This window comes from Mobula birostris, chromosome 12 (assembly GCF_030028105.1).
Source record: "Mobula birostris isolate sMobBir1 chromosome 12, sMobBir1.hap1, whole genome shotgun sequence".
Classification (NCBI taxonomy): Eukaryota; Metazoa; Chordata; class Chondrichthyes; order Myliobatiformes; family Myliobatidae; genus Mobula; species Mobula birostris.
In genome coordinates this window covers 62,195,670-62,222,003 of record NC_092381.1, presented here as the reverse complement: position 1 = coordinate 62,222,003, position 26,334 = coordinate 62,195,670, and the positions used below count along the sequence as shown (strand labels likewise).

The 26,334-nt window shown below is 41.0% G+C and overlaps 2 protein-coding genes across 9 annotated transcripts in view; both read left to right on the top strand.

Moving 5' to 3' along the window:
* LOC140206347 (ubiquitin-conjugating enzyme E2 U-like) overlaps positions 1-12,738 on the top strand; it is a 60,760-nt gene extending 48,022 nt beyond the window's left edge. For all 7 annotated transcript variants that reach the window (XM_072274701.1, XM_072274699.1, XM_072274700.1 and 4 more), the window contains 3 exons: positions 1,149-1,230; positions 10,070-10,188; positions 10,720-12,738. In XM_072274701.1, coding sequence (XP_072130802.1) covers positions 1,149-1,230; positions 10,070-10,188; positions 10,720-10,874 — 356 coding nt within the window. In that variant the 3' untranslated portion in view covers positions 10,875-12,738. The remainder of the gene's footprint in view (positions 1-1,148; positions 1,231-10,069; positions 10,189-10,719) is intronic.
* Positions 12,739-19,238: 6,500 nt separating this feature from the next.
* Positions 19,239-26,334, top strand: part of cachd1 (cache domain containing 1) — a 193,594-nt gene continuing 186,498 nt past the window's right edge. Inside the window, exons 1-2 of one of the 2 annotated variants that reach the window (XM_072273892.1) lie at positions 19,239-19,264; positions 20,105-20,389. In XM_072273892.1, coding sequence (XP_072129993.1) covers positions 20,114-20,389 — 276 coding nt within the window. In that variant the 5' untranslated portion in view covers positions 19,239-19,264; positions 20,105-20,113. Of the gene's footprint in view, positions 19,265-19,327; positions 19,520-20,104; positions 20,390-26,334 lie in introns of those variants that run through there. The other variant, XM_072273891.1, reaches the window with a different exon arrangement.

Sequence of the window (26,334 nt, the reverse complement as noted above, 5' to 3'; positions counted from 1 at the left end):
GCAGAGCTGCAAAGCCATATTAAGTGTTGTAACACCACTGTCGTAGGCCAAATTAAAGATAGTGATGAATCAGCACATGCGAGGGAGATTGAAAATCTGGCTGAGTGATGCCAGAACAACAACTTTTCACTCAATGTCAACAAGACCGAGGAACTGATTATTAACTTCGGATGCGGAAACCAGAGGTCCATGAGCCAGTCGTCACTGAAGGGTTAGAGCTGGAGAGGGTTAGCAACTTTAAAATCCTTGAGTGTCATTATTTCAGAGGAACTGTCCTGGGCCCAGTATGTAAGGGCAATTATGAAGAAAGCATGGCACCATCTCTGCTTCCTTAGAAGCTTACAAAGATTTATCATGACATTAAAATTTTGACAAACACCTTGACTGAAAATCCTACAAAAAGTAGTGGATATGGCTCATAGGTAAAGCCCTCCCTACCATTGAGCTCATCTACATGGAGCGCTGTCACAAGAAAACAGCATCCATCATCAAGGACTCCCTCCACCCAGACCATGCTCTCTTCTCACTGCTGAGGAAGAAACCACAGGAGCCTCAAGATCCATACCACTAGATTCAGGAACAGTTATTACCCCTTATCCATCTGGCTCTTGAACCAGAGGGAATAATTTCACTCAATTTTTCACTCGCCCCATCAGTGAACTGTATCCACAACCTACAGACTCAATTTGAAGGACTCTTCATCTTATGTTCTTGATATTTATTATCATTTTTTTTTCTTTCTTTCATATTTGCACTTTGGTAGTCTATCTATCGTGTTGGGCACGTGGCCAAGTGGTTAAGGCGTTCGTCTAGTGATCTGAAGGTCGCCAGTTCGAGCTGGCAGCGTGTTTGTGTCCTTGAGCAAGGCACTTAACCACACATTGCTCTAGTGTCTGTGTGAGGAGTGGCGCCCCATACAGACTTCCAATCTGCGCCTTGTAAGGTATAAAAATGCCTAACGCAGGCCTCTCGTGGTCTGAGTCGATGTTCTCTCCCTCCCTCCCTCCCTATCTTGTTGGGTGCAGTCTATCATTGATTCTATTGTGTTTCTTGGATTTGCTGTGTATGCCCACAAGGAAACGAATCTCAGGGTTGTACATGGTGACATATATGTACTTTGATAATAAACTTACTTTGAACTTTGACAGCGCCCAGGCCCTGCCTTAATCTTCAAGCAATATATTGCGGAGAAGAGGAATTACAAAAGGAAATTGAAGTACAGAATAAAGAGTGAGTATTCATCTGACTTCAATGACTTTGCACTTAAATGTACAGGTACACTTTTATAGGAGGCTACATAGGTTATTAGTATTATATAATTTAAGGTGGGAATATGTGATTTAATGTTTCCATTTGCAGAACTCTGGTCTGAAGACTGTCTCCCAATTAGTATCTTGAATATGTGACGGTGAAAGCAGGAAAGATCAAAAGTACTTAGAGCCTGTGCAATGATGGTCTATTTATCTTATAAGTGGCCTAAGTAAGATGCAAATTAGAAGTTTTCTCATGATGCAGTTGGAATGCCTGAGCTGCAGTCCTGTTGCTCAGTGGAACGGAAGCCTCAAAGTGGACCCTAATGAAAAAGAAAAACATGTTGTTGTGTCATATCTCTTTGATTTAACACCGCCTTTCCTCTTAGTGCTTTGAAGTAAGCTCCTCCATTAGGCAGGCTGCAGCTCTACACTACTTGTAGAAGGTCATTATTAAATGTTATTTATTTTCCTTCTAAGGGGATATCGGAATGTTTGATATCTTTAGACGCTGAGAAGGCTTTCGATTGGGTTGAATGGAATTATTTTTTTAAAACTTTAGAAAAATTTAATTTTGGGCCTGATTTTATTCAATGGATTAAATTACTTTATTACTTTATGAATGGCGGTGCTGGCTCAAAGGGCCGAATGGCCTACTCCTGCACCTATTGTCTATTGTCCAATATTGGTGATGCTAATGAAAATTCTTATCCTACCCATTGGTACTATCAGCTGACTATGTATGACATTAAAGCAAGAAAAAAACTTTTTCCCCTCGTTATATGATGTCATTTTATCTGTCTTCGGGTGGAACTAATGGACTCTGATGTTTCTTTACCCTGCACTCAGATCACATGATCTGCCTTTGAGTTTTGTCTGCATATATAGTAAGCACTGTATCGCAAACTCAACAATGAAAGTACTTGCAACACTGGACTGCTACTGAAGGGTCTCAGCTTGAAACGTCGACTCTATTCTTTTCCATAGATGCTGCCTGACCTGCTGAGTTCCTCCAGCATTTTGTGTGTGTTGCTTGGAATAATAGCATCTGCAGATTTTCTCTTATTTGTAATCAAGTACTTGAATATTTTCTTCAAATTACTTTCAGCTACAACTTTCATACCTCATTTACTTCAAGAATAATAGAAATAGGAAAGCAATGACAACAGTGTCTCAGCATGGAATCAGACTCTTTGGCCCATCAAATCCACATTGATCATGAAACAGTCATTTACACTATTCATATTTTATGCTTCCCACATCGCATCAGTTCTGGGCCCATGACACACTAGGGGCAATTTACAGTTGCTAGTTAACCAACCCAATGACCTATTTTTGGATGCTGGAGAAAACTGGAACGAACACCTGGAGGAAATCGGTATGATCATGGGGAGACCATGCAAATTTTACACAGACAACAGTGGAGGTCAGGATCTAGCTTGGATCACTAGAGCTGTGAGGCAGCACTCTCTTAGCTGTGCCACTACATTTAAATGCCCGAATGTAATGCATTGGTTGGATAACACTTGGAGTATTGTGAGCAGTTCTGGGCCCCTTATCTAAGAAGGAATGTGCTGGCATTGGAGGTGGTCCAGAGGAGGTTCACATGAATGATCCCAGGAATGAAAGCGTTACTGTATGGAGAGCGCTTGATGGCTCTGGACCCGTACTCACTGGAGTTTAGAAGAATGATGCAGAATCTCATGAAACCTATAGAATATAGAACAGATAAGACTGGAAGTGGAGAGGATTTTTTCTAAAGTGGAGAAGTCTAGGATCAGAGGGCACGGCCTCAGAATAGGAGGATATTCCTTTAGCAGAGTAGAGCTACTTGGACTTGATGTTTCAATCCCTATGGTAAGTCGGCACTCTTGAGGTTGGCAGTGGTCTTGGAGTGGTGACAAGGAGGGAGGGTAGGACCTCGTCGGGGTCATCAGCTGGGCACCCTCCTTTGACATTTCGTTGATAAGCCCACGACATCTCCAGAGGGCTCAACGGTGCTACCTGGTGTCCCAGATATACCCCCCTCAGTTCCATACTCTCCTGTCTTCATCTTGCGGCCCAGTTGTTGTCTTTCCTTTTAATCCAAATCCAATTGCTGCTTTCTTCTGCTGCATTTAACAAGGACTTGATTGCTTGTTGGAGGGAGTGACCCCTCACCCCCATCTTCCTCAATAGACTGGTCGTAGATGTAGCTATGATTCCCCTGCATCCCACTTCTACAGGGAAAGTCTTGGTCTTCCAGCCAATCTGGGCAGCTTCAATTGCCAGTTCAGAGTACTTGGTCTTTTTCCTCTCATAAGCTTCTTCGACACCATCTTCCCATATGCCAGCTTGGCTGTTGTGGACCACAGGACCACATCTGACCAGTGTGTTGTAGCCGCAATGTCTGGGGGAAACACAAGCTTTTTTTCCAAGTCCACGTCCATTTTCCAATCCCAAGCAACCTGCAGAGTGCTTACAACTTTTGATGTTATATGGTGCTCTAGAGGTTGCCCTGCTGGTACAAATCGTGTATGTGGACATTTCCTGCCGATGTTTGTGGGAGAGCATTTGTGGTGATTCACCTCTGTTCCAAAATTGATGCCAGCTGTCTGAGAACTTGCTTATGCCACAAGTGTACCACCCCTGGGTGAGGCTTGTGGTGCATTCTGTTAAAATGTGCCTTAGTGATCCAGGTGCTTGACAAAGAAAGCAAGCGGGGTCTTCTCCCCACCACTGGTTCAGGTTCTGGGGTGTTGGTAGGAGGTCATAAGTGGCTCTGATGACAAAACTTAGCCGAGATCCCTCCACCTCCCAGATGTCACGCCAGCTAAGTTTCCTCTTTTCCAGGCTCTCCCAATTAGTCCATTGGCCCTGCTTGGCCATTGAGACGGCCCTGGCGTTTCGCTCGGCCTCCTCCTGTCTTCTCAACTCCTCCACCACGAGCCGTCTCTTCTGCACTGATGTTGCCTTGTGCCACTGAGGAGCTTTTGGGACGAGCCCAAGCCCGGCTCTCCCATGTTGGACTTGGCCAACCACATCCCTGAAGCAAAGAGCACACTTAGCACTCTGAACGGCTTCAGATGGGGTTCACTTCCTCCCCATTGCCACACGGGGGGCCATTGTTCGAATAACAGTATCTTCAGATTCAGTGAGGGTCATGACCAACCTTGCGTTGGTGCATTTGAATTCTTCCTCAAGACTTGCAATTGGTATTTCCAATTTGCCGTTCCCATACAGTCCAACAGGACTTGAGCATCGTGGAAGTCCAAGCCACTGTTTTACATGTGTGCTGATCATTCTTTCAAGCTTTTCAACCTTGCTGATGGGGATTTCATACACTGTTAAAGGCCACATGAGTCTTGGAGTATGCCAAACTGGAAGCACCACAGCTTGAGTTTTCCTGGCAGCAAGGTCTTGTTGATGTGAGCTGTGTACATGATGGTATCCTTTTTTAGTTGTTTAAACTGCTCAGTGTCCTTGAGCTTAGCATCATACCATCGGCCCAAGCTCTTCACTGGCATTCCTGAAGCAGTTGGGACAGATGTTCCGTCAATATCAAATCTTTTATCCGTTACTTAACCTTTGACAATGGAGATGGTTCTGCACTTGCTGGGCTTGATCTTCATCCTCGCCCATGTGGTGTTTTGATGAAGCTTTTCCAGAAGTCTCTTGGTGCAGGGGACAGTTATCGTCAGTATTGTTATATCGTCCATATAGGCTCATATGGGTGGTAACCATTGACCAAACTGTAGCCTTTTTCCTCCCACAACCCATTTTGAGGCTCTGATAATGAGCTCCATTGCCATAGTAAAGGCCAATGGGGAGATGGTGCACCCTGCCATGATGCCTACTTCCAGTGGTTGCCACGTTGTGGTGAAGTCTGATGTTGTGAGACAAACTTGCAGATCCTGGAAGTAGTGTTTTACCAGATTTGTTGTTGTTGCAGGCACCTGAAAGAATTCAAAAGCAGTCCACAGTAGGGAATGAGGAACTGATCCATAGGCGTTGGCCAGGTTGATGCAGATCCTTTCTTTCTTTCTTAGCCATCTGGATTTGATGCCATATGATGAGGGTATGTTCAAGGCATCCCAAGAAGCCTGCTATGCCAGCCTTTTGGATTGACGTATCAATGAAATGGTTTTGTTTCAGATACTTTGTAGGTCTTTGCGCCAACATGCTGAAAAAGATCTTGCCCTCTATGTTCAGAGGGTTTATTTGGCAAAATTGATCAATGGTGGACGAATTCTTTTCTTTTGGGATCAGAACTCCCCCCGCTCTTCTCCAGGCTTTGGGGATAACTTGCTTTTTCCCACGCGACCCTCACGTTTTTCCAAAGGAATTTCAGAACATCCGGGGTGTTCTTGTAGACACAATATGGAACACCGTTAGGGCCTGGCATTGTTGCCGATCTTGCCTTCTCCACTGCCTCTTTCACCTTGCTCAGCTTGGGAGGGCTGATGTTAAATTGATGTTGTGGGAGTGAGATTGGTGGGATGTCAGCTGGGACAAGTATCGGTTCATCTTTTTGCTTATCAGTGTGGATGATTCTGAGATGTCTTTCAACCTCCTATTTTGATACTTTCAAGTATCCGCTTTTCTTTTTTGTGAAAATGCCTTTCACATATTTAAAGGGATCTTTGTAGAAGTCTGTTCTTGCTTTTTCCTTCTTTTTGCGTCATTTCTTTAAATTCTCTGCTCTGCGCAGCTTTGAGAGCCTCTGTTTTAGGTCCTCTTGAAGGAGGTTGATGCCCTCCCTTTCTTCGGCTGTTGCTTTTTTCCACAACTTCCTCAGGCCTCTTCTTTCTTTAACAAATCATTGGATTTCCTGGAGATGACAGGACTTGGGGGGAGGAGGCATATCTTTCCTGCTGATTTGTTCCTTCACTCCAAATTTCTCCTATCCGCAGCTGTAGATCAGGGAACATAGATGAGGGTTTTCTTCAGCCAGAGAGTGATAAATTGCCGCAGACAGCTGTAGAGGCCGAATCATTTGGTATATTTAAGGTAGGTATTGCTAGTTTCTTGATTAGTAAGGGTGTCAAAGGATACAGGTAGAAGATAGGAGAATGGGGTTCAGAGGGACAATAAGTCAGCCATGCCAGAATGGCGGAGCAGACTTGATGGGCCATTTGGTCTAATTCTGCTGACATGTCTTATGGTCTTTTTTTCCTGAAATTATTTATCCCTAATCTCATTGTAAACAATGACAGTGTAAAGTAAAAAAATGCATATTGTTCAGTACAACTGAGCTCCTGCTTGTTTTGTAGTTTCTTCTGCAAGTATGGCAATATCTAGCACAATCTCTGAAATTTGAATTTCCTCATTTTTTTTAAATCAAAACAAAAACCTTCATCTTTTGATGGTAACAACCTCAGATTTTACATTCTGTACGCTCATCTTTTTCTGTACACATTTTTATGCACTCATCTTTTTCTGAACAAATTGATTTCCCAAATCACAATTGCAATAAGTAAAATTTCTTTCTTCGTGCCCAATATTTTCTTCCCTCATTCACCTTCCTGGTCAAGGTACAAGAAAAGCCATTTTTATCTGACATTTGGTAGTAGTCTGTTCTTTCTAGCCTCTAATTTCTTTCATAATATATTTTTGATTATGATCAGTTTCCCAAGAATTAAATACACAAAATTGTGTTTTCTTCCTTCTACCCAGAAAGTCACGATTTGGAAATTAAAATATCTCAGTTTCATACTTTAGTACATTCATTTCCAGCTTTTACTTCTTCAGTCTTTCTGCCTTGTATTCTTCACACACTTAAAACACAAGCTTAGTGTTGTATAATTAGTTCTTTTTCTCAATTCCATTGCTTCATTTAGACAGAGTCATCAGATAGGAAAAGAGGCATGCATTATAGAGCCTATATTTCCCAGGTGCTATTTTATAAAGTTCATAAAAACTGTCATTATACAATGGAAATTTCTGTTGAAAATCTCCATACAGCCATAGCTTCCACTGTGAAGACTACTCTGACAGGAGCCCCTGAAATAATATCTCACTAAACATTTTAGGATTATCGAGGCTTGCTGCATATTTTTGAGACTAATGGAATCTCTGAGAATACCAGGAACAGAATGGAAGATCAAAAAAACAGGGTAGATTTAGGTTGGAATTAGGAAATGATAAACTGCATTGGAAGAAAAAGCAACAAAGGTAGAAGATAATAATAACCATGAAGGACAAAAGGACTAAACTCGAGATCCTGCGGATGCTGGAAATCCAGAGCAATAAGCACAGATGCTGGCAGAACTCAGCAGATCAGGCAACATCAATGGAAGTGAATAAACAGTTAACACTTTGGGCCAAGACCCTTCATCAGGACTGGAAATGAAGGGGGAAGAAGCAAGGATAAGAAGCTAGGGCAAGGGGGAGGAGAACATGCTAAAAGGTAATAGGCAAAGCCAGGTGGGAGGAGGTGGATGAAGTAAAAGGCTGGGAGGTGATAAGTGGAAAAGTCAAAGGGTTGGAGAAGAAGGAATCTGATAGGAAAGGAGATTGGCTCATGGGAGAAAGGGAAGGAGGAGGGTACCAGTGGGAGGTGATAGGCAGATGAGGAGAAGAGTTAAGAGGCCAGAATGGTGTAATGAAGAAGAGGGAAGGGGAGGGGAAAAATTATGGGAAGCTGGAGGACTCAGTGTGCATGCCGTCAATTTGGAGGCTACCTGGAAAGAATATGAGGTGTTGCTCTTCCAATTTGAGTAGCTTCACCATGGGGCACGTGGACTGACATGACAGAACAGGAATGGGGATAGGAGTTGAAATGGTTGGCCACCAGGAAATTCTGCTGATGCCTAATCAAGAAAAATTGTTGCAATGAATCACACTCCTACTGTCCATCCTTTTTTTTGATTTTGCTGCAAAATACTTACTTCGCCAACAGTACAAAATGTGTGAGCAGTATTTCTTCAATATAACCTTCACATTAAAGGTACAGGTTATAGGAGCTTCTGCTAATTTCCATTTACCAATGACCAGAAACATGAATAGTTACAGAAGGTACAGGAGCAGGTTAGAGGCTAGTAATTTTGTGGCAAGTGCCTCACCTCCTTCCTCTTTAAAGTCATTTCAAGACCAGATCAGGAGTACACTGGAATATACTCCATTTGCAAGTTTATATCGACTCAGTCCTAGGGGGCCGGTGTTGGGAAAAGCAAGGCAAGGCATAGAAGGCATTATATGTAGCTCCAAAAAAAAAATCAATGAATGCTCTGAAACCTGTCACATGACCTACTGCTAGTTGATCAAATGTGATCAAGGCTCTAGAAATATCGAACAGGTACGGGCCTTTCACCCCACAATGTCTGTGCTGAAGTCAATGCCAAATCAAACTAAATCTCTTCAACCTGTTCAAGATCCATTTCCCTCCATTCCCTAGATATTTGTGTATCTACGTATATAAAAGCCTCTAAGTACAACTATCATATCTGCTTCCACCTCTACCCTTGGCAGCCTTTTCCAGGCGGCTACTATTCTCTGCATAATGACATTTTTCCCTCTCTCACCTTAAATTCATGTCCTTTAGAATTTGACATTTCTACCCTGGGAAGAAGATTCTGACTGGCTATGACTCTCATAATTGTATAAACTTTCTCTGCAGCAGTTCCTTCCGCTGCAGAGAAAGGAACCACTGCTCAGACCAATAAAGCCAAACGTAGTTTCTTTACTGCCTTATGTGGCCACTTTCAGGGAGCTATGGACCATCCTAGAAATAGATAAATAGACGATACAATTTTAAATAAGCATGGAAATTAGTACTTCATCAATAAGGACTGTGGAGTACCCTCCTCAAATTCAGCTGTGTGGAGAAATTGAAAAATACAAGGGGAAAGGCCTTACAGTCAACATATTCATTTCAGTTTCTTGAAACTTTCTGGTCTCTCTTCTTTTCAATGAGTAAAATTTCCTGTGAGTTTATTTAAACTGCAGAATTGTCTTATGCTCTGAATGTGTAGAGTTGAACTGCCAGAAAGGGTGAAGGGAATTGAAAACCTAGCAGCAACACTGACAATCATAAGATTTATACGTGTGATTTTGCTCATTTTGCTCCCATGGCTTTACTGCAAATTTTCTCTAAAGTGAAAAAAATTAAGATGGTAGTGTTAAGATTGCAGTTACAGCTATAGGGATCGATCAGGGAACAGCAATGTAGTAGGTGCTGCCAGAGATCTGCATGCATTTTTATCTTCATTATAGGCTGACTGAAATGAATGGAGAATAGTTATAAAGTCCTGAAATACTAGGCATCATAATGATAGTCTTGCAAGAATAGTACCAACCCAGACACTGCTAGCTGTATTAACATGTCTATCCCTTTCATTCATTCAGCGCCTTATATTGGCAAAATTAAATATTTCATTTCCTGCTGAAAATCTGAAATAAAACAGAAGATGTTGTGAACAGTAATGTAAAGATGCCCAAATAACATATTTTACTCGTAAACACAAAATAATCTGCAGATGCTGGGGTCAAAGCAACACTCAGAACATGCTGGAGGAACTCAGCAGGTCAGGCACAATCCATGGAAAAGATCGGTCGACATTTCGGGCCGGAACCTGACGAAGGGTTCTGGCCCGAAACGTTGACCGATCTTTTCCACGGATGCTGCCCGACCTGCTGAGTTCCTCCAGCGTGTTGTGAGTGTTAACATATTTTACTATTGTGTTGGAGGGATTAATATTGGCTAACTTAAAATAAGGTATTATTTATGAGCCAGAGGAAGCTACTCACTCCTTCAAGCCAGGTCTGATTAACAAGATTATGGCTGATCTGACTTTAAACAGAATCTTGACAATCTGAATGCTCTCATCATACTTACATAGATTTGATGAGATTATTTATGGAACATTTGGTAAAGAAAGGACGACTCAAGTAACAATGAACAAGAAATTGGAACGGATCAACCGCTTGAAGAAGAGCTACATTATGGACAGATTCTCTGGTGAGTTGTTTGAAAGTTTCATCCATGAGTGAATGGCTGGATTTATGCAAGGAAGTTAGTACTCCTTTATTACTTTATCCAATTAGACGACTTTTCTTCTTTATAAAGGGTATTGCTGATAGTTTGTCAATCAGCAGCATCATAGCTAAATCCAGTCTGAATGGATTTCACATTTACCATAAAGTTTAACATATTATTTGGAGTGAGGATTGTTGTTTAATTTCATGAATAAAATCAGTAATAATTCAGTGTACTGTATGGTGCCAAGCATGATACTGAACTACAGATTTTCCCAGAAGTTTAATTCCTAGTTTGTACTGAGTGTTGGTTGAGATGATAATGATGTTATAATTATTATCTTCTTTCTGGTAAAAGAAAAGGTTAAAAGTTAGAAGAGAACATGAAAATAATATACCCAAATTTATTCTGTACAATTGAAGATAATCAAATAAAAAGTCTTGGAATGTCAGATTATTCAGCTCACGATGGTCATGCTTAATGAGTTAATGAACAGTGGTATTTTATTTACAGAGGCTTCAACTTCAGTATGCCCAGCTCTATCGATGAACATCAAAGCGGAGCAATCCAACACCTGTGCAAATGAGGAGGATCTGTGGACTAAAGAAGTAGATAATTTAGTGAACTGGACAACTGGACTCAATGTAGATGAGCTGGAGGATGATTAAGAAACAAAAAAAAATCCGAATCCTTTATGAGCCCAAACTAGTCTGTAAATGCATTATGTAATCATTAAATTAATTTGGAAGATATAATGGTTTTTTCATCCTTGGTCCAGCTCATTTCTCACATTCACCCTCTGCAATATTCAGTATCCTTATTGCAGCTTGCAAATTAAAACCTCCTTCAGGCATTGTTGTCACTGCTGCTTCAGGAAGCAAAATGATTTGCAAGCACCAACCAAGTCTTCATAGTCCTTTGCCTGCTTGCTGCTATCAATTACTTTTTTTAGTGCTCATAAGTATCTCTGATAATAAGAATATTTTTAAAAATTAGATGTGTTTTCAATAATTGTAGAAAAGTTGTTTAAAAGATGAACAATATATCACTTAACAACACATTGGAAGGGAGTTGAAAGCCTTAGGTTAGTTAAAAAAAAAACTTTCTTGAACTTACTTTCCAATGCAGTTCAGAGCACCATTTCAATTGAATGGGAGTGTGCTTTATCCACCAGCCACAGGTACCTTGAAGCCAATAGGCTAAGACAAAGTCTCTTGACATAACTGAATTTGCTGTTACACAAGAATGTGAAATGTTCCATATTTTCCATTGCCCTCCTCCCATGTGAATATGTCTTTGACTAGATTTGGTATGAGGTTAAGGAATACTTGTGGAGATTTGCCCTGAACTGCTGCATAACACTGGGCTGTGTGCTGAATAGACTGTACCAGGACACGCACAGTGAAGCAAATATCTGGTGAGTGAAACCACTAATACAATGAAAGGTACTCTTTAGTATGCTGTAAACTCACTGATATTTTCAGGTAAGATGTTGTCTACAGCAACACACACAAAATGCTGGAGGAGCTCAGCAGGTCAGGCAGCATCTGTGGAAATGTATAAACAGTTGATGTTTCGGGCCGAGACCCTTCTTCAGAACTGAAAGAAAGGGGGAAGATGTCAGAATAAAAAGGTAAGGGGGAGGGGAAGGAGGCTAGCAAGAAAGTGATAAGTGAAGCTAAGTGGGTAGGAAAGATGAAGGGCTGGAGAGGAAGGCATCTGATAGGAGAGGAGAGTGGATGAAAGGGAATAGGAATGAGGAGGGGACTTGGGGAGATGATAGGTAGGGGAGAAGATGTAAGAGGCCTGAGTGGGAAATAGAAGAAGAGGGGAGGGGGAGGGAATTTTTTTTTGCGGAAGGAGAAATTCATATTCATGCCATCAGGTTGGAGGCCACTGAGATAGAATGCAGGGTGTTGCTCTTCCATCCTGAGTGTGGCCGCTCTTGACACAAGAGGAGAATGTCAGAATGGGAATTAAAATCTTTGGCCACTGGGAAGTTCAGCTTTTGGCAGATGGAGATGGGGGTGCTCAACAAAGTAGTCCCCCAGTTTATGACGGGTTTCACCAATGTAGAGGAGGTCACATCAGAAGCATCGGACACAATCAACAGCAAATTCACAGGTATAGTGTTGCGTCACTTAGAGGGACTGTTTGCGGCTCTGAATGGAGATGAGGGAAGTGACTGGATTGGTGTAGCACTTTAGCCACTTGCAGGGATAAGTGCCGGGAGGGAGATTTGTGGGGAGGGATGAATGGACAAGGTAATTACGAAGACAGTGTTGTCCATGACTGGATGGTGCAAAATAGCATACTCAGAAGTCCAGGACTATGTGCTGAGAGGCACACTTGAAGCAGGATGCAAGCATTGCACATTCTGTTTAAGGAAGGGTCACAGTTTAGGGCTTCCCTGCTATCACAAATACAAAACATGAAATCTGTGCTAATATTCCATGGACTATTTGCTTTAAGGTTGTAAATGAATGATAACTAATAATGTGCAAATATTGAATAATGGAAGTAAAATGATGTTATGGGATTGTTGATTTCAGCATTCTTTTGTACATAACTTTTTTATAAATAAAGTTTACTTTAAAATTTAAAAATGACTGAGTTTCACTCTTGGCCTTACGTGTTCATTTGATCATAAGTACACATGACTTCAGATCTAGCTGAATCACTCGCAAGTTACTTAGTATACATAACAGTTTACAAGGATGATGTTAAACCAAGCAGATTATTTCATGATCATACCAAGGAGTAATGAAAATAAGTATTTGTCCATCAATTAATTGGTAAAGTGCAGAACTATGTATGCCAGTAAGCACAAGGGTGAATGGGATTTTGTATCATGCAGAACTTTGGATGACCTCATTTACACAGGATAGAGTGAAGGAGGCCAACTGTGTCTTGGAAGATTCAAGTACAGCAGTATTAACTGGTGAGTGAAAGGAATAAGCAGTCAAGACAAAGCAGACACCTCAGTATAGCTAGCCATATTTTTATGCAGTTATAATTTTATTTACGTTACTAGTCTTGGGTCCATTCTTCTCTCCCTCAAATGGACTGTAAAATAAAATCATGTTATGGTTACTGTTACCCAGAGGCGCTTTCAGAAATGAGGTATTTAACTAATCCATTGCACAATACCAGTTCTAGTTTAATCTACTCAAGGAAATGCTGTATAAAGAAGTTATCCCCAAAATACTGTATGGACTCAATATTTAAGTTTCCTTTGCCCATCCTAAAATCACTGATTACCACCTCACTTGTCTAGTACATCTCATTATTTCTTCTCATCAGACCTACCATGGAGTTCCTATAGCTGGTCAAAACACCACACCTTGAGTGACTTTATGCTTTCATCTTTTCAAATCTCCATCCAAATCACTTCTTCATCCCGGTTTCCTGAACAAAAATTATTCCTTTCTATTGTATTATCAACATCATTAATTGAGAAAGCCTTTACCTGGTCTCCTGTCATTTAAATGTAATGTACCTTTAATATTCAGGTGCTGATCTATGACAATCCTGCAGTCATGTCTCTAATAAGTATTGATTATATTTATTAATTTCTGTTTTCACTCTTAAAGAATCTATTTGTTTCAAATGCTTCATACATTCAGGTATAATCTTTAGTTTTTTCTTTTTTTATTATTTTTGCAACCCCTGTCTTACCTATTGCTACTTTAACATTTGTATTCTCTATTTCTCCTTGTCAGTCAGTTTTTCATTTCCCATGTTAATACTTTCCTCTTCAGTCTTCTCTCTGCACTTTGAATCACCACATTCTTGCAACTTTGATCCTTTATACCCACTATTTAGTTTAAAAACTTCTATAATCTCCTTCTGTTGACTGACCCCCACACAGTACAGCTTCAACTTTCAACAATACTGGTGCTGGAGGCTCATGAACCAAAAGCTTTTCTGCCACACCTAAGTATGCCATTCTCTATAAGTCACAGAAACAGGCCTTTTGGCCCCCTGAATGATCATTAAGTATATTTCTATTTACATTAACACTACTCTAAACCATTTTACTATCTCCAGCTCTCACCACCACCAATCCCGTCCCAAAACTGTCGTTACTGCGCGGTCGGGAATCTTTCGGAGGGTAGGCCTCAAAATCCCCGGCTTTGCCTGCTGTTGGCGACCGAGAAGGAGGTTGAATCGTTCGGATAGAGATGGCGCTCAGTACTCAATGTCGGAGAGCTGATCAGAGCTCGAAGTTTTCGGACGACTCAGAGTCGGACCGTGGTCGGGTATGACAGGGAGAGTTTTTCTTCCTTCTCTCCGTCTGCGTGAGATGTGGGACATTTGAGAGACTTTGAACTTTTACTGTGCTCATGGACTTCTTCATCAAGTTATGGTATTGTTGCATTGTTGTAACTATATGTTATAATTATGTAGTTTTGTTAGTTTATTTCAGTCTTGGTCTGTCCTGTGTTTTGTGATATCACACCGGACAAAATATTGTATCATTTCTTAATGCATGCATTACTAAATGACAATAAAAGAGGACTGTGTGTCTTCATAATCTAAACCGCACAATTTACAGTGACAAATTAACCCACCAATCCTCACATGTTTGGGATAGAGAAGAAAACAGATCACCTGGAGGAAACCCATGTTGTCACTGGGAGAATATGCAAACCTCATCCTCTCCCAGACTCTCTTACACAAGGTCAGGATTATATGTAGGTCCCTGGATCTGTGAGGCAGAAGCTTTACCAGCAACATCACTGAGTTGCTTGTCCTATGCTAATCTGCAAGTGACTCATGTGAAAGTCAAGGAAAATGTGGGTCTGGAATGCACCTGCAATACAAATATTACATAGACAAACTAAGTTAGGACTAATGTCAGGAAGTTAACTACACATAGTTTTCAAGAATGAAAATGGAAACGGCACCCTTGGAATTATATAAGAAACAGCTAGATGTTATTATGCAGGAAGTACATAGTACTTTTGGATGGATACAGTAACAGGTCAAATAAAATCTTTCTCATCTGTATACAGCTGGTGTTTTGCAAGGAATGGGCTTGGTTTGTGTTAACATCAACTCCTCACCCAGGGGTTTGTATCTAAATTCTAACTTCAACCTACACACATCAAAGTTGCTGGTGAACGCAGCAGGCCAGGCAGCATCTGTAGGAAGAGGTGCAGTCGACGTTTCAGGCCGAGACCCTTCGTCAGGACTAACTGAAGGAAGAGTGAGTAAGGGATTTGAAAGTTGGAGTGGGAGGGGGAGATCCAAAATGATAGGAGAAGACAGGAGGGGGAGGGATGGAGCCAAGAGCTGGACAGGTGATTGGCAAAAGGGGATACGAGAGGATCATGGGACAGGCGGTCCGGGAAGAAAGACGGGGGGGGGGGAACCCAGAGGATGGGCAAGAGGTATATTCAGAGGGACAGAGGGAGAAAAAGGAGAGTGAGAGAAAGAATGTGTGCATAAAAATAAGTAACAGATGGGGTACGAGGGGGAGGTGGGGCCTAGCGGAAGTTAGAGAAGTCGATGTTCATGCCATCAGGTTGGAGGCTACCCAGACGGAATATAAGGTGTTGTTCCTCCAACCTGAGTGTGGCTTCATCTTTACAGTAGAGGAGGCCGTGGATAGACATGTCAGAATGGGAATGGGATGTGGAATTAAAATGTGTGGCCACTGGGAGATCCTGCTTTCTCTGGCGGACAGAGCGTAGATGTTCAGCAAAGCGGTCTCCCAGTCTGCGTCGGGTCTCGCCAACATATAAAAGGCCACATTGGGAGCACTGGACGCAGTATATCACCCGAGTCGACTCACAGGTGGAGTGTTGCCTCACCTGGAAGGACTGTTTGGGGCCCTGAATGGTGGTAAGGGAGGAAGTGTAAGGGCATGTGTAGCACTTGTTCCGCTTACACGGATAAGTGCCAGGAGGGAGATCAGTGGGGAGGGATGGGGGGGACAAATGGACAAGGGAGTTGTGTAGGGATCTATCCCTGCGGAATGCAGAGAGAGGGGGGGAGGGAAAGATGTGCTTAGTGGTGGGATCCCGTTGGAGGTGGCGGAAGTTACGGAGAATAATATGTTGGACCCGGAGGCTGGTGGGATGGTAGGTGAGGACCAGGGGAACCCTATTCCTAGTGGGGTGGCGGGAGGATGGAGTGAGAGCAGATGTCCGTGAAATGGGGGAGATGCGTTTAAGAGCAGAGTTGATAGTGGAGGAAGGGAAGCCCCTTTCTTTAAAAAATGAAGACATCTCCCTCGTCCTAGAATGAAAAGCCTCATCCTGAGAGCAGATGCGGCGGAGACGGAGGAATTGCGAGAAGGGGATGGCGTTTTTGCAAGAGACAGGGTAAGAAGAGGAATAGTCCAGATAGCTGTGAGAGTCAGTAGGCTTATAGTAGACATCAGTGGATAAGCTGTCTCCAGAGACAGAGACAGAAAGATCTAGAAAGGGGAGGGAAGTGTCGGAAATGGACCAGGTAAACTTGAGGACAGGGTGAAAGTTGGAGGCAAAGTTAATAAAGTCAACGAGTTCTGCATGCGTGCAGGAAGCAGCGCCAATGCAGTCGTCGATGTAGCGAAGGAAAAGTGGGGGACAGCCTGTCCCATGATCCTCTCGTATCCCCTTTTGCCAATCACCTGTCCAGCTCTTGGCTCCATCCCTCCCCCTCCTGTCTTCTCCTATCATTTTGGATCTCCCCTTCCCCCTCCAACTTTCAAATCCCTTACTCACTCTTCCCTCAGTTAGTCCTGACGAAGGGTCTCGGCCTGAAACGTCGACTGCACCTCTTCCTACAGATGCTGCCTGGCCTGCTGCGTTCACCAGCAACTTTGATGTGCGTTGCTTGAATTTCCAGCATCTGCAGAATTCCTGTTGTTTGCGTCTAACTTCAACCTATTACTTTTTTTCCCTTCTCTAGATATGTTGTTGTTTATATTATAAATATTTAAATACATTTTAATATTTATTAAATAAAGTAAAAATTCAAATGCATTTAAAAAGATGTCCCACTTTCAACATTTTTGCTGAGAAGATTGACAATAAAATGGTAAATTTTCTGGCATCGTAATTGGTAAAGCCCGCCCCTCCATTGTGCACATCTACATGAAGCATTTCAGGAAGGCAGCATGCAACATCAGGGGTCCCCACCAGCCCGCCATGCTCTCTTCTTGCTGCTACCATCAGGAAGATGGTACAGGAATCTCAGGATTCACACCAGCACGTTCAGAAACAGTTACTACCCCTCAACCATCAGGCTCTCGAACCAGAGGGGATAAGTTCAATTTCACTTGCCCCATCATTGAAATGTTTCCTCAACCTATTCACTTTCAAGGACTCTTCAACTCATGTTTTCAATATCCTTTGTTAACTTAATTATTTCTTTATTTTTGTATTTGTATAATTTGTTGTCTTTTCCACACTGGTTGAACAAAAGACAAATGGTCTTTCATTGATTCTATTATGGTTATTATTCTATTAAGGATTTAATAGAATAAATCCTTAATCTTTATTAAGGATTAGGCCTCCGAGAAAAGGAATCTCAGGGTTGTATATGGTGACATATATGTACTTCGATAATAAGTTTACTTTGGACTTTGAACCATCTCTCCGTTGTTCAGGAGCATATGCGAGGAAGATATTTTTCTTGCTTTTGAAGGATTAATCACTAGAAACTGTGTTGCTGTTGAAAAAATACCTGCTTAAAAGTAATTCTAATAACTTTAAAGGTAAGAAGTAGAAAAATTCCTTGCAGTTGTGCTATGTGTCTTGCATGGCAGATGGTTAGAATCTTTAAACTGACAAGAGTCCAAATGTTCTTGAGAAACCTGGGATTATGTAATTGAATTCACACTCTGGATTTATTAGTTTCTGGTCTAAACTTTCAAACCTCTCTTGAATTGAAGTGTTTTAAAATTCTAGTAGACTTTTTCAACAGGACCCAAAGCCAAGTGTGCCAAGGGTTATTGAGGTTCCTGCTAGATCACTGTAAACCTTGCCAGTACTACGATTTTTTTTCTAATAAGCCTGATGATGTGTTGAGAGATGGAAGGATTTCTATATCCCTAGCTTCCATTTACTCCTGGCGATTGGTCTTGAGCTGTGATAAAATTGTCTACACTTATAGCATCAACTTCGGGTCCCGGACAACTGCTCCCACCTGGGGCAAAGGAAGATGCGGGATTGAATAGTTGAGGATCAAGACCCAGGAACGAATAGGAGTGGTTTACAAAACTGGGAAACAGCAATCACTAGGTCAAGCTCTCCGTTAAGGGGGAACATAAGTTCAAAAGCAAGAGAGAGAGAGTCCGAATCGGAGATGGAAGGTGTAAACTAGTGGAACCTGAACAGACGAAGATATAATTAACATTCAGCACCTGAAGCCAACCGAGCTTTACTAAACACATGGAATAATTCGAGTTCCAAAATGCAAGAGTTCTCACCATCAAATTAGATCACAAATAGTTAAAGAAAATACGTATTGCATTCAAAATTAATTAAAAGGGTATTTGAGAAATTCCTCCACAAAATATAGATTTAACTGTGCGAAAGTAATTTAAAAAATACAGAGCCTTTTTTTAGAATAAAGATTCGATTATCTCGTACACTTTAAGGCTACCATTCGATTTTCTGAGGAGGAAAAGCTTGATAAAAAAACATTCGATTGTAAACTGAAACCACAGACGAGAAAAGAAAAGCAAACCAGCAGGTTTCCAAGTCTGCCCAGGCAGGTAAACTCCATGGGATAAGAGGGGATACCCGGTTTGCAGCAAACAAACATATTCAACATTTTGAAGAATATGTTGCAATGTGCAATTTATCACACAAGCACACACTGTAAAAGTACTCTTTCTATTTAACACTTTGCTCAAAATTTTAACGATTTCTTAAATTCTCAATAGATTTTAAATGTGATTCGGCATCTCCCTTCACCGATTTGGAAATAAAACATTCCCACAAAAAGTGGAGTGGATTATATTCTTTGAGTGGAATGGATTTGCAAATATCTTATTACCTGAAATAAAGTACTGGAGTACATTACCAAGGAGAGGGTGACAGAGCGACATAGAGGTTAGGTAATGGCATGTTTGTGTTTATAAACTTAGCAGATTTTGGGAAGAACGAAGATTTAAAGGAGTAAAAAAAGTTATAGATCTGTAGAAAAGGGTGAATAAGAGTGGATAACAATGAGATTAGCTTTGATTTCAATGCAGTGAGAAAAGAAAGGAAGAAGAATATGGAGGATGGTGCATCTGTAGTTTAAAAGAAAACAAGATGGGAACGTTTGGAGGAGAACTAAATATAAAGCTATTGCAAAAATAAAAGATAAGGTAGGTTGTGTCAGAACAGAGAGGTTTTGAATGCGAATCATTCCAAAGGAGACACATCTTTTTCTTGCATTTTGTGTAAAAGCCCTGGAGGAGTTGCAACAAATTCACTGCCCATAAAAAAAGTGAAGGCGGTGTTCATGTTTGGTAGTTCATTGCATTAATATTTAACGGGAATGATTATTAAACATGTATCAAAAATGACAAAGTGCATTTCCTCCGCAACCATGTTTGGAGCTGATTGCATTTCGTCAGGGAGGTTGCCATGGTTATTTGCTTGCCCTATGCCGAGATCCAGCGCGGATTTTGCTGCGATCTTTGCTGCTGGAATCCAAGTGTTTTTCTGCCAAAGAGTGAGCAGCAGCGTGTCGCGGGATCCGCACAGCAGCAAAGTACTAGCTCGCAGAATTTCCGTGGAATAAACATTTTTGTGTATTTTGTTTACAATTAGTGGGGAAATAAAGAAGGACGACTTCCATTTGGAAGGATTTGTGCACTTGGTTGACATTAGGAATGTGGGCCACAGTTTTTTAGCATTGGGGGAAAAGTTTGCTGCAGAGTTTGAGAAGTTTCTTGTCGCATCCACAGTTTTACATCATGGCGAGAGGGAGCCGCGGATGCGTTGAGATGGGAGCTGGACTCTCGGCCTGGGCAGCGGCAGCAGTAGCTCCCCGGCGCCGCCGTGCCCGCGCCTACAGCCCCCCGAGCGTTTCCCTCGTCGCCCCCGTGTTCCTGCTGTTGCTGCGGCTCATCTCGCCCGGATCCGCCGCCCCGCCGGAGTCCGGAGACTTCGCCATCCTGGAGGAAGCACAAGTTCTCGCGAATCAGATGCGAATCCTGGCCACCAGCGAACTTGGAGTCTTCAACATGCAGGTAAGGACGTGGATTTTCTCTGTTGGATGCTATCCGTTTGTGGAAGAAAATGGGGAATGCATCTTAATGCTAGAATATTCCATTTGGGGAACCTGCTTCCATAATTCTGTCGTTTATCATTGTCTAAGATCTTGGGTGCACAAGTTGCTTGAGAAATTGCACCCATTGTTATTGGCAAATAGTACGTTTGCAAGCGTTTTGTCTCGTTTATTTAATATATGAACTGGTGTACTACCGGTAGTAATTGGATCGCAGGGTATTAGCTCCTGCTGTCATACTGATCATATGAAATTAAATTTCACTCATTCCAAAGGTTACCCATTCTAATATACTGTCTACCATTAAATATCCTTCTTTTCGCCTGTAAGGTATCATTTTGCTTTTCACTCACTGGTCCCAGCAAAGCTCTTGCTAGTTCCCAATATTGGATACAATCTATTCCTATTTTATGGAAACACAGATATTTATCATTCATCCCGTTGCCCAATTTGCCTTTGTATAGGTTGTAACGCGTTAACCCATTTCCAGTCATTGTTCTCTTCCATTTCTTCATCGACTTCTCTCAATTATTAGTTACCCATGTCTTGAAATCTTGTATCTAAGCTTGATATCAAGATACTCCATTTCTTTTTATCTTCTTGAACGTAATTCCTTGTAAAATTTATGCTTTATACTTTCTTTTAGACCCATCATGTTTGGAAGGCATAATGTTGCACGATTGAGGATTAAAGGATTTTGGGATTGTTGGGTATCTCTGACCTGTGACTTCTCTATTCTGTTATCCCAAGCATTACAGGCTTTGCATCGGTGATGTGTTAGAGCTGCTGATGTTTGTAGTCGGATGCATTTCGAGTGGTTCAGTGATCTGTTTCTCATCATTTTGTAGTTTTATTTTGAATGCTTTTCCAGATATTATGTCACTTTGTACTCTCATCACAAATGTATGTAATACTGCTGTTTTTAAAATGTATATAAATATGCATCAGCATTCTTTCACTCGCAATGCAAGGGTGATCCTCCGTTTAAAATGTATACACTGTTTTGGTTTATTCCTCGCCTACAGATGTCAGTGACGAACAGAAGGATGGATGGCATCTAAGTCTGTATGGGGCTAACAAAAGGTGAAAGCAAATGGGCTTGACAATCAAAGAGGTGTTAAAACTTGCTGGCTGTGTGTGTCACTTTGACATGTGGGGTGGATTTGCATAGGTGGATGAAGATCTTTCCCCCACAGCACCCCAGTTCACCCTCTGTTTTTCTAAGTGAGGCGCCAGTAAACATTGATTGGCATTTTATTAGTAGTATAATACAAAGGACAAGCTTGAAGAACCCCATTGATTTAGGTGCTTGGCGTAGTGTGAAAAGGTATTAAACCAAGATTAGGAAATCCAAGATTTGATCCCTGATCTGTACACAGTTGGTTGATCACAGCCAATGCAGCAGCTGAGGATGGGGGTGGGGGGGAAGGGCAGTGGTGGGGTTGTTGATATGTTGTATTTCCAGGATGGGAAGGGGAGTATTAGCTGAGTTCTAGCATCTGATAACTATTGACCACTGCTTTAAAGTATGTGGGTGGTATATCCTTGATGGTGATGACTGAACTGATAGTCTTTTGACTGCCTTGAAAAGCAAGATACCAGACCAAACAACCGCCTTTGAGAGAGGAGTTCTATATATTTTCTTCCGTCTAACTCTGCCCAAATTGGCAGGTGTTGATAAAAGCACAAGGTTCAGGCACAGTATTTAAACTTGAGTAATTCTCACAATAATTTGTCTTCCTTTTAAGCACTTGCCTCACGAGGAATCAAATATTGCTTTCAGATTTATTTAACTTGCTATTTAAGAATGGTATTTTAATTTTGATAATGTGTATAACTTGGATCCTAAATCATAGTTTCCAGCAGGTGCTAATAGACATAATGTAATTTATTTATAGAGACTAATTTTACACTGAATTACTTTCTGCCCTCCTGGAAATGCTGATTTCTCCAGTGATAGATTCACAAGTATGGCCCCCCCATGGTGGCTTCTCATAATCTGCAGAAAGTGGCAGTCTTTGTGTGCAGTCATGGGTACTGAGTATTACTGAACTATCTTACTGTGGTGTGGCATTTGAGCCAATATCACTATTCACTGTTTCAATCAGCAATAGATATGTGGGGATAACAATTGGCCGTGGCAGCCACGGATGATTTTACATTAACTGGGGTAGAGGTATGGTGATAGTTAGCTAAATCAGTATAAATCAAGAACTGAAACAGGAATGTAGTTCATATTTAACAGATTGTGCATGCCTTTAGAAAAACCAACAATTCTTTGCATTGAGTGAGTTGGATTCTCAATATTTAATAACTCATTCAGTGTTATGTTGCACAGCTAAGAAGCTTGACAAACTAGTTTCCATTTTGCGCATGAGGATTCTAGAATAATAAAAAAATTATTGTACATACTTGAGGTGTCATATACTCTAGTGAAGATGTCCCGAAGCAAGAGTCAATGCCTTAGAAGAACATATATAACTTCTGCTGACAAAAAATGAAGTCTGTGAACAATTGGGATCAGGCTGATCATTGGAGTTCAGTAATTTAATCTGAGCCAAATATCAGAGAGAGTCATTTCTTGTGGATTGGCCAGTGTTTGTTTTATTTGACTTCAGTTTTGTTCTCAAGCTATGTGATAGTTTTAATTGCATATCATCTGAAGAACGCTGTAAAAGCTGGAATAAATCTAGATTCTGAACTTTTCCTCAGTGTCTTGAAATGCTCAAAGGGCTCGTTAAGCCCTGTGGTGAATAAATGGTCTGACCTCAGTTCTCATTTGTGGTGAATTCGCCAGCCTGTGCTATTGGTAAAAGAGAGCAACTATTAGTTAAATACCTAAGAAAATGCAATTTTTAAAAAAAATGTTGCATTTATTTTTAATCATTATAATCGTAATACAATGGGAAATGTGGATGTGTGTCGCAGTGCAGGCTGATGAATTGTGTGCAAAGGATTCTGCTCAGGTATTTAGGATACAAGAAATGGGAGCAGAGTAGCACCTTGATTTTTCATAGACTAGTGGTCATCTTTGGTAGTTACTGGAGTAGATAACGTGTGATACTACAGAATGGCCCCACTTGCATACAGCCTCCCAAGGATATTACATCTCTTTCAAACATTGTCAAAATACATTAATGGTGCTTGTCTGATGGAACATGACAATGCAATGGACAAAATTGTTGTTTCTCTGGTGTTATGAAGCTTAACAATTTAATTTGGAATTTAGTTTCATGAAAAGGTGCCGCCCTTTGAAATAAGGCACATTGTGCACAAGGGAACAGGGAGAAATCTTCCATTGTACGTGATTGCTAGTTGATTTGTTTCCAACTGTAACGTCATTCTGAAAGGTTATTTTGAAAAATGTCACCATTGCCAAAGACCGGATTTTTTTCATCTTATTTTACCGTGACATTGTTCCATGAAATGCATAAAACAAAGTACATTCAGCAAGTCCTGGAGGAACCATTGTTAGAATCCTGGCATTTGTGAGAATAAATCAGAATTTTTAATCGAGCTTTGAACTGCAACATCAAAGTGCTCAGAAATCACTAATGATGTAAGCAGTGTCATATTAGCAAGGACTGACATTTCACTTCAAACACCAAGAGCACAGCTGTCTGAGGCAGATATTAAAAAATGTATATGCTGGGCAAGGTGGACAGGCTGATAATTAGGATTCCTATTAGCAGACACCAGTCTGAAAGCAGTTACATTTTGTGGTGAATTTTGGGTGGAAATTTTACAGCAAAATTGCAGTGAAATTATTTGAAAATGACATTTGCTTGTTTTAAATTGACTGTGAAACTGCAGGGATGAAATGGTCTTATTCAAATCTCAAGAATCTTGTTTTGTCCCCAAGGATATTGGGAATGGTTCATTCTTCTCAGAATATGACAGAGTTGTCATGTGAACTTCTATAAAATGTGAAAATGAAATCTTTTGCTTGAATTGCATTAAAATATTCAGTAATATGAATTTCTGTCTTGGTTTATGTCAAGAAAACATTTTGAGTTCTGGTTTGAAGAAATTATAGAAACTTAATGTTTCAAATTGATGATGCTACTTCAAAAGTGGTATTGACCTGAACTGCTAAATAGATTTGTTGTCCCTGATGCTGCCTGTCAAAAAAAATGAAAATAAAAATCCTCACTCAGTGTTGCAGATTTTATCTCTTGCCACCCATTTATATCGTGGTCCCCCCCCCCCATATACTTTTACCAGTATAATTGAAAATCAGAATTTCGGATGTTGGAAATCAAATAAAAACAGAAGTGCTGGAACTACAAGCGTACAAGGTAGCTCAGACAGAATGTGTGGAGGGTTCAGGTCAATAAATTTGCATCAGACCTTGCAAGTTTGGACGATGGGTTATTCGACTGGAATGTTAACACTGTTTCTCTGTCTGACCTGCAAGTGTTTAGACCACTTGTCTTTTCATCTTTTGGACATCCTTTCTTAGACATTGCCACCACTATCACTCTAGTCTTCCAGGTTTTCCTATTACAAATGTTTGTTTTTGTTTGATCTGCTTTCCCCAATGCTTCCCTTTGACTTAAAACTTTCATTTGCATTTTTTCCCAGTTCAATGAAACGTTATTAACTCGAAACATTAGCGTTATGCCACTATCCACAGATGCTGCTTGACCTGCTGAATTTTGCCTGCCTTTTGTTTTCATTTCTCTCAGTTCAATACTGAGGCGATGATACTTTCAGCTGAAACTTGAAACCAAGGACTTCTCTGCCTTAAGAAAATATAATCACCCCATGGCACTTGTCGAAGAGGAGCACTAGAAATCTTCTTGGTGACTTGACTAATAGTTACTCCTCAATTATATCACTATATCAGGTTGCCTGTGGCTACGTCTACACTACACCGGATAATTTTGAAAACGCCAGTTTCGAGTAAGAATGACAGGCGTCCGCACTAAGCGTTTTTCAAAATATCTCTGTCCACATTAGATGGATATTTGGGCGAATCTCCTCCTACCGGGCATTCGCAGGACACACAGAAAACAAGCGAAAAGGAAACGGTGTACTTGGTGCGCGTTTGTCCAGTTACAGAGTAGAAAAACTTAAAAGGAATTGCTCTTGGCTCTCGTGCAGGAGGACTTAAAACTTAAAGAAAACCAAATACTGGAGCATATGGAGGCAACCGACAGGGAGTTCACGGACAGTATGACCTGGCTGATGACGAACATTGAAAAACTGACTAACTCTGTTGCATTAAAAAAGCACCTTATTGAATGTATAAAACATGTCTGTGTCAGTGTTATCATGTATTTCCATACAATGTTACATTAGGCTGTTACACATCTATTGTCAGAGAAGTACTTGCATAAATAGGTAAACCACCTTGGTTCTTGGTTCTTGATCCTCCAAAATATTCTGCATGGAATTTAAGCTGGAGGTGGCGGAGGGTGTTTTCTGTCCTTACCTTCATACAAGCGAGGCCAGAAAACAGGGCAAAGTGAGTATACTTATTTATTCAGTAAGCTATGGGTCAAAGTATTCGGTGAGTACATTTCTAACTGTTCTGGCTTCAGTCTCGTTGCCATCTGTTCTGAAATTGTTAGGTTCTGTGAAGTGCAGAATCAAATATCGCTGTGATGATTGTACGCTCTAGTATCAATTGTTTGGCGACAATAAAGTAATAATAATAAAACAATGAAATGCCGTGCTGCCGCCATCTGTTGCGGCACGTCATGACAGCGGTTTTAAAAAGCTCCGTTTACCATGTACTGCAATGGATATTATGCGTTTTCAGATTTATTCACCCTGGAGACCATTCCTGAAAATCTCCGTTTTCGAGGGATGAAAATGCCGTTTTAGTGTGAACAGAGGGTCAAAACGAAGAGAAAAAGCTTCGTTTTCAAAATTATCCAGCGTAGTGAGGACGTAGCTGTG